The following is an 8,618-nucleotide window of genomic DNA, read 5'->3' as shown; positions in this document are numbered from 1 at the left end:
AATGTGCTTGCAACAGTTTAAACCATCGCTAAAGATGACACTAATATGTATATGCGACAGGTTAATCCGTTACTAATAAAACGTAAGAAAATGATGATTACATAGCAACAGTTTATTACTGTCGCAAAAAAAATATTTTCATAAAATAATAAATATTTTATTAATTCATTCCTTGTGCAGATTATTAATGTTTTCTAAAATAAAATACACCCACATCCACAAATGTCCACATTCACAATCACATTCGCAAAATCATATATACAAGTAATAATATATATGTACCCCATAACAATACAGTGTCAACCAAACATTCTTTACAAAAATATATAAAACATCCTCCACTAATACTAATAATTTTTAATAATTTAAGAACTTGAATTTGTATCTAAAACAAAACAAAAGTATCGACAATACAAATAAAAAAACATATATGTTATGAAAAATGCTTGGGAGCACTAATTAGTGCTCCCACTAATTAGGTGGCAGTGGGTCCCGCTATTAATGATGTGATGTTTTGGTCTTGGAGTTGTATTTTTTTTTTTTTTTTTTTTTACTTTTTTAATGTATTAGTGCTATTAGTGGTGATGTTTTTAGTGGGATGAATCATTGTTGATATGTTATAGCTTGTTTTAGTATCAACAGTAAGCTCCAATATCAATATGCGAATATATCATCATGTACTAAAAAAGATAGCATCTGCAAAAAGAAAAAACAAAAAAAATTATTTACAATATAATTAATTTCAAGCTTACAAAAATATAAAATATTTGATATTTATTTCAAAAAATAAATAAATAAGATTGTAACATATACATGAATGAAACGCCACACAATGTATCTTCCAACAGATTCTCCAACTGTTCTTAGACCTTGGGATGGTGTTTCCAAAGGAGCATTCGGCTTTTTCATCTTTAAGACAAAGATTTTGCAATACTTGGGCCCAATTGGAACTCCATCAATTTCACACAACGGATTGTCACCAATAAGAAGTCCCTCTGCCAATTGAACTATTGGTATAACATGAACTATCCAAAGAAACTTTAATTACATCCTACAATGAACTATCCACAGCAGCCCCTAGTAGTTTGAACGTATTTTTCAAATTTTAAAATTCGCACACATAATAACCGCTATTGGAAACTGAAAAATATGCCATGTCAAACAAAGAAACTTCATACAATCTTGTAAAAAGTTCTATGACTCCATTTAAAAGATTCAAATTAATTAACCAACATTAAAAACCAACTCTTACATGGACTAGGGAAGCATTTGGGCATTGTTACTTCAGTAAGATGTTCAAATTGTGTCACATGAACACAACAGTCATAAAGGTAATGTGCTGTCAACATAATCTACTAGCAAGACTTGAAGAGTTGCTATTTGGGTGCAGTTGAGTAATTTTAAAACCAGATTAGACAAAACAGGTAATACATTGCACGAGTCCGTCCACAAGTCATAGTGCAAAAGGTTTGCACCACATGAAAGTTTATTATAATATATTAAGCAAGCACATTTGACCAATGCACAAAAACATTAGGATAAACTACTAAAAAAACCAACCAGTCAGGACATAAATACATGGAAACCTCATTGAACGGTTAAACATAGAAACAAATTCACAATCCAATGGAAAATGTTACAAGTGCAGTTGTATGCTCTTTTAATCAAAACTACCTACCACTATAATAACATCAAGCAATAGATCAAAATATTTCTAAACTCAGTACCTTCACCACAAGGGGACTTCCTGGTAGTGATGTGAAGAACCTTGGTGGGCATCTTGACAGGTCCCTTCACCCCCAGCCTCTTATCCTTGGCACCACGAACCAAATCCGCACACACTACCAATCAAAAACAAATAGGAAAAATAAGATATAACACCTCATGAAAATATTTCAATTTCAGCTAAGCATGTACATAAAGCTATTATCATACTCTTCCGGCCTTCAAAACCATGTTTAAACTTCTTCAGAGTTTCAGCATTTAATGACTTGACTTCAGCTTTAAAGCTTCTATTGATAATTCAACACTTAAATATGCAATTTCAGCACATAGTTCTACTTTTCAATAACCATAGGCATTGTGTTAACTTCTAAATAAGTAGGCATCTAAACTTTTCTAGCAGTTGAGTCATATATGTGAGTAGTAACCAATTAAATCAATAAAATTCTGAGCATCTAAAACAAACTTAGCCAAAGTTCATATGCCTAAAGGTTTGAAGAAAAACAAAAACCAAAAAAAAAAAAAAAAACCCAATAGATGACCATATATACTTGTATCAAATCATGCCCAACCTTTAATATAATGGACATTGCAAATTACAAAATCATTCACTGGTTTGCATCACATAAAAGAATTTAAATTTTACAATTCAAACTAAGAATACGTTTATTTTTATTTCTTTTGTACAAAGCATGCAATACATCATTTTCACTTTCTGATCATAAACATATAAATGCTTATATAAGTATATTTAGAGGATAAATAGATTTAGCAAAGTTGTTTGAGATGTGAACTCACTCATTCAGATGTGAAACTATTATGATACAATTTATGATGGTACAAGATATTACACAATTACACACTTTTAGCAAGGATGGTAGTCTCAGGTCCCAAATGATATTTCATTGTGTAATAATAACTGCAAGGAAACAAATCAAATAAATTGCAGTGATGGATGGAATGGCGCTGTAGGAACCGATCGGATTGTCCATCTCACCGCCTCGAAGAGCAATGGCTCTGTTGTTTTGCACGCTTAGAAGTAGAAGTAGAGGGTGCCGTTTTTTTTTTTTTTTTTTAAATAATACTTCATCTCAAGTTCAAAAGTAGCAACCAAAGTTTATCTTATAAATAAAAATTAATTAATTAACTCTCTTGCTTTATCTAAATGCACATGGACTAAATCATTAAAGCTAACGAAAAACAATATTTTTAGATATTTTATACACATTACATTGAGTTTGATGATTAAAATATAATTTTTACGTCAACTTTACTTAATGGAAATAGATGAACAGTTTAAATTAAAAATAAATCAAAAGATTAAAATTTAAATTAATAACATTAAAAATTCATAATTTATTATATTGAACAACACAAGACATTTTTCATTGATTTCAAAACTTTTATTTATTTATTTTTTTATAGTCAGCCATCTTGGAAATAGACTATTAAAAGTTGAGGTGAGAAGATTACCTCAACCCCCATATGAAGATTATTTTTCTCTAAATACAGGCCCACAGATCTAAGAGCATCTTTGACACCTCCAGCTACTGATTTATGATTATCTTTTATCATCACCATATCAAATAATCCCATTATGTGATTCAGCCCTCCACCTATTAGTACCTGTAAAGAGAGACATAAAAGATTACCAAAAAGAATTTAATTAAAAAAGGATAATAGATACGGTGCAACTACGAAGGAGAAAGCCAAAATAGGTGATCCACACCACCCACTTGTCCACTAGACGTAAGCCTGGAGCTGTTTTCCTTGTCTCTAAAATGAATGCAGGGTGTGCAGCATCAGCCATTGCCTGCAGTGAACTGTACCTCCTCTGCTCGAATAATTGTAGGTGTCTTAACTTGGACAGGACTATGTAAGCCATTAGTCGCAATCTTTCGTCGCTTATAGCTTCACCAACAGTCCCAAATTCATTATTGTCAAAATATGTATCTAAAAAATGTTAAAAGAAAAAATTAAGGAAATTTTAGATAATTAACTAACCTCATGGACTTCCTTGCATGACCAACTACAACCTGTTTAAGAAATTATAATTTTTACCGTTATTTTTGCAATCCATAACTAATCAAGACATAAGAATCATGTTATGAGATAATCATAATCTTATTAAATTGCAAAAATTGAAGTATGTAAGCAATCCACTAAATTCACTTGAGACAGACTTTGGTGATTCCGGTTCATGGCATAAGGAAATGTATGGTACCATGTGGTTCAACCAAATATAGGGCCCTGGTTAGAATAGATTAGTGAAACAGGACTTGTGACCAGGTCTACTGAAAAAATTGAGGCACAATTGTTTTCATAACTTGTCATATGCAAGTTGGGTAGTTTTTGAATAGAACAGGGCTCTCGATCAAAACCGCTTTCCGATCGAACAAATTCCATAAAAGCAAGCCAAATTATGATGTTATTTGCTAACCTTATGTAGCAAAGTTTCTCTTTGATTTCCCTAAGAGTCTCAAAGTCAATAGTTCTATTCATCACATACCTTCATAAAAGAAGTTTGTACTCCAATCAAAACAAAAGCAATTACTAGTATCTGTCCAGTACCAAAGAAGGGGAAAATTTATAAATAAGCAGAATGGATTAAGTTCATTTTATAAACTTCCAGTACCATAAGCTTGGATCTTCATAACATTAAGTAGTCCCTAAGAGCTTAAGATAGGCCCTTTCACTACCAACAAGTTTTATATCAATATCAACCAATGAAAAACTATAAGCTGTGTGTTTCATATCAATTCTAAGTAAGACAGATGCCACTTACAAAAAATAGTACTCTTAAGGAAATCATATACATATATTTGGATGTGAAGAGTTTAAGCAGAAGTCAAAGTTAAGAAATATGCACATTTGCTAATCATAGAATCATTCAATATCCATTACCATTAAGCATATATACATTGCTTTTGAACATCATGGCATCAAAATTTTCATATATTTTTCATCAAATGAACGGATACCAGATACCTCAAACATAAACAAAACCAGCAAAAATGTACTTAATGGATTTACTTGGCTTAAAAAAAATAAAATAAATAAAAAAGTCAGTCAAGCTACCTTTGGAACCAAACCATGAGCTTTTCCAAAAAGTATTATATAATGACTTACACCATAAAAAGGTATTTGATTGGTTAGCCCACTTAGAGGGTTATTACAAAGAAGGAAATCCCTTTATGGCATAAAATTTTTCAAATCCAAACATAAACTTCATAAGATGATTTAAAATAGTAGGCACCCATTAAGATAGTTATTTGTTCTCAATATTTGACAAAAACTACCCATAGAGAGAGTAATTCTAAAGTTAAGGAGAAAAGAAAACCTAACCCATAAAGGAAACCGACAAAAAAAAAAGGCACAAAGTTGAAGAATTGCAAGTGGTGCTACAGAACTTTGGTGGGAGTAACAACAATAACAATACCTAGGAAGGCCCCAATAAATATGCATGACATTTAATAAAAACATAACAAGAAAAAAATAATTTTGAAAAAAAAAAAGTTCTAACAAAGTCCAACTCACACAATGAAGATCAAACTCTGGCACAAAAACAAAACCACACCATGAATCGTAACCACAACTCAGCTCTCGAATATACTGTTACAAAGGCAAAATCAGTCTTGCAGAGATGTATATTATAGTTCCTTTTGTATGAAACAGGGCAATTATCCTTCTTTAAAAAAACCGAATTAAAAGATTATAATATGGTGCAATAATTTAAAGTCCTATAATCACATTACTCTTTTTAGAAATTAGAAAGTACTTCCTAGGTTTCTTTGGGGGCAAATCTTGCTAATCTAAGCCTTTCTTTTTAAAACTTGATCATAGACTTTCAATTGAGCCCAATGAATTTCTCACATAGCCCTCTTTGAAATAACCAAAGCCTAAAGGACATGGTTTCTTAAAAGAGCCCCCGTTGGCCAATAGCTATTCCATAATCTCATTTTCTCAGATTACTGTTAGCAGCACAATAGAAAAAATAAGGTTAATTACATCAAGACATCTCAACTATTAGAGAATATCTACTTACCTCCCACATCTATGAACCTATACATTTTGACTAGAGATTTGATGAAAAAATAGAACATGAATTTTAAAAACACAATTTTAATAGTGGATAAAGAGCACTTGACTTCTATATCGATTCATACAATTTTACACTGAATAATGCTACTTTAACGAAGAGAATAAAAAATTTCACTAACATTGTAGGGTTATTAAAGCCAGAAATCTGCAAGGTATTATAATCTCCAAGCAAGCTTGAGATCAATTTTGTAGGAATTTCCAATTCACCTTTTGAGATCAAGAAGTATGACCAAAGCCAAAATTTAATCAATATCTCAATCAAAACAAGACAATCAATAGCTTAATCAATGCAGAGGCAATTCTGTAGAGCTAGGGCATGAACCCTTCAAATTCAAATTCTACCAAAAATTAAAATCAAATACAATCAGACCAAAAACGAAAATCAAATGCAAAAGCAAATCATATCTAAACTGAAAATAAAATTGAAAGAAAGTACAGAGAACATAATAAGCATACAAGAATCGACCTGTTTGACGAGTAGGGTTCCGACGGTAGTGCCTTCGTCCTGCCGCCATCTGGCGAACGAAACACCAGCGATCAGCGGACGGAACCGAACATGTCTTGCATTTTCGATTGAAGAAAGCAAGTTCTACTAGGGTTTCGTGAGTGAGTGAGTGAGTTAGCAGAGTTTTTATAGAGTGAGAGCGTTTTGGGGTTAATTTTGGTTGCACAATAGAGATATAGAGATAGAGTGGGGATGGAGAGAGAGAGAGAGAAGAGAGAGACGGTGGTGGTGGTGGTGGTGGTGATAAATCACGGAGATGCCCAAGAAACCCTTTTTCAGTGTTTCAAATGATTGCCGAAGAGAAGGTGAGAGAGAGAAACGCGAATGATAGGAATACAATTTTTTTTTTTTTATAAATAAAATTGAAAATCAAGGTTTTATTTTAGGGGATATTACCAGTCGGCTTATGTTAGTAAAGCCTATTGCTGGATCCTAAATTTGCTGTTAGGTTGGTTAATTAATACAACAATGATTCATCTCATTAAAAATACCACCACTAATAGTATTAATGCATTAAAAAAGTTAAAAAAAAAAATACAACTCCAAGATTAAAATATCACATCATTAATGGTGGGACCCACTGCCACCTAATTAGTGGGAGCACTAATTAGTGCTCCCAAGCATTTTTCTAATTAATAAGTATTTTTTTTAATCTATCTACTATCTATTACGGTTATAAAAGTGTAAAGAGTTTGCCAAATTTTTTTTACTTTTTTTCAATCCCAATTTTACCCTTTTTAATTTACTATATTTTTTAAAGAGATTATTTTATTTTTACCTCTATACTTTGTCACGATTTTTAATGACCCCCATATTACTCTTATTTTCACGCGTACCCTTATATTATTTTGGTTACTATTAATTTTGCCCCTACCCTCATATTTGAAACGGAAAAAGTTAAAAAAATTACATTTAGGCCCCAAATTTTAAAAGAAAGATGTAGACCCACCCAGCAAACTACCATCGGCAACCACCACTTCAAGCCCTTTTATCTCCTTCGTCATAACTCCGTTTCGCCTCATTTTTACGTCGTTGGATTCAATTCACAATCTAGTTTTCATATCACATCTCACATGTCTCGTTCTTTCTCTTTTTGCGTGCTATCGGAGCTCTAAAAGTTGATAAAAAAAAGACTTTTCTTTTCATTTTCGACTTTTCTTCGAGTCATCTTTCGAACTTCATATATTTCTCGATTCTTGATGGTTCTACTTCATTCTTTCGTCATTCTCTTCACCTCACTTCCTACTTCGCCTTACACGACCTCGCTTTCTCACTTCTTCGTGTAATGGGAAGTTTTGGTATGCCGAAAGTTGTCCGAAAACTAATTTCAAAAATTTCAAAACATTCATCTTTTGTTTCTTTCTATTTCTACCATATGGTGGATTAGTGGTTTTGACAGTATGGAAAATATGGCCATCCTCATTATATTATTTCATGATACAACTTACCATATGGTGGATTAGTGGTTTTGACAGTATGGGAAATATGGCCATCCTCATTATATTATTTCATGATACAACTTTCCACAACCTTTAATCAGTTATCTAAATTACTAGGCTTATCTGTTTTGTGTTCCCTGACTATGAATAATTTGATGGAGATGATGGATGCAAAATTTTGTCAAGGTGATTAATGAAGGATGAATAAGATTATATCTTGCTTTATATTAAGTGAAAGCTTTGGACAACTTGATAGTTCTTTGAATTTGCAAATATTCTTATTCTTTAAATTTGCATTTTATTATTCCTTGTTTGGATGCACCCAACTATTTTTGGTTACAGAGGGTTCGTTATAATATGAACTATAGGCACATCTTTGATGCCTTTTCTTTTTTTCTTTTTTTTTCCTCTTCTAAAATAGGTTAACTGTATGTTAGATCTCAATCATGGCCCACTAAATGTCTATGCTTCCATTGGTGATGCATAGGCAGCAAGTTTTTGAATCAGTCTATATTTATGTTCATCAAACTCCACCAATGGAATTTTTGTCCTCTACCTCCCTAAGTGAGAAAGAAGCAGCCATATAAAATTTGCACCTAGGTATTTTATAATCAACTATCTACTGTCTTCCCAGAGTTTAAGCACTTGTTCTCAATATTGCATCCCATTAGAAAGACCAAATTTTTGTAAAGAAACTAATACATTGCAAAAGGTTTGTACATGGATAGGTAGAAAGTATCATATATAACCTTTTAGAACCATCACTGCCACCGCTACCATCACCAGTTTCGTTACCACCGAGAACCATGTTCCACATCATATTATAAATGAAAAAGAAGAAGAAGAAGAAG

At 32.2% G+C, this 8,618-nt stretch overlaps 1 protein-coding gene across 20 annotated transcripts; it reads right to left on the bottom strand.

The window, feature by feature from the left end:
• Positions 1 to 243: 243 nt before the first annotated feature.
• Positions 244 to 6,707, bottom strand: LOC114317968 (quinolinate phosphoribosyltransferase [decarboxylating] 1-like). Of its 20 annotated transcripts, XR_014336340.1 has the most exons (8): positions 6,290 to 6,692; positions 5,260 to 5,334; positions 3,727 to 3,758; positions 3,452 to 3,633; positions 3,196 to 3,348; positions 1,728 to 1,841; positions 814 to 995; positions 244 to 696 (listed from the first exon to the last, which is right to left on the bottom strand). XR_014336340.1 is itself a non-coding variant. In XM_082879646.1 (7 exons), the coding sequence occupies exons 5-7, from the start codon at positions 3,605 to 3,607 to the stop codon at positions 1,794 to 1,796; spliced, it is 357 nt and encodes a 118-aa protein (XP_082735772.1). In that variant the 5' UTR covers positions 3,608 to 3,633; positions 3,727 to 3,758; positions 5,260 to 5,334; positions 5,943 to 6,030; positions 6,290 to 6,644; the 3' UTR covers positions 1,513 to 1,793. The 20 variants fall into 20 exon arrangements, 6 of the variants coding, with proteins under 6 accessions (XP_082735772.1, XP_082735761.1, XP_082735788.1 ...); XR_014336295.1 differs by lacking the exon at positions 5,260 to 5,334 and having other exon boundaries at positions 6,290 to 6,707; XR_003648829.2 differs by lacking the exon at positions 5,260 to 5,334 and having other exon boundaries at positions 814 to 1,077; positions 3,459 to 3,633; positions 6,290 to 6,707.
• Between the last annotated feature and the right edge of the window lie 1,911 nt (positions 6,708 to 8,618).

Source organism: Camellia sinensis, chromosome 1 (genome assembly GCF_055761805.1).
Source record: "Camellia sinensis isolate YWXY chromosome 1, ASM5576180v1, whole genome shotgun sequence".
NCBI classification, from domain to species: Eukaryota; Viridiplantae; Streptophyta; class Magnoliopsida; order Ericales; family Theaceae; genus Camellia; species Camellia sinensis.
Note: the sequence above shows the minus strand (reverse complement) of the source record. Positions and strands in the feature narration are given on the sequence as shown.

Bases quoted from the DNA above. Each gene is read 5' to 3' on its own strand.
- LOC114317968 (XM_082879617.1), bottom strand. From the start codon at position 6,338: ATGGCGGCAGGACGAAGGCACTACCGTCGGAACCCTACTCGTCAAACA. The intron at 3,349-3,451 runs GTGTGGATCACC...CTCTCTTTACAG, and splicing joins GTCTAGTGGACAAGTGGGTG to GTACTAATAGGTGGAGGGCT. The intron at 1,842-3,195 runs GTAATCTTCTCA...TTTGATTGGTAG, and splicing joins ATCTTCATATGGGGGTTGAG to TGTGTGCGGATTTGGTTCGT.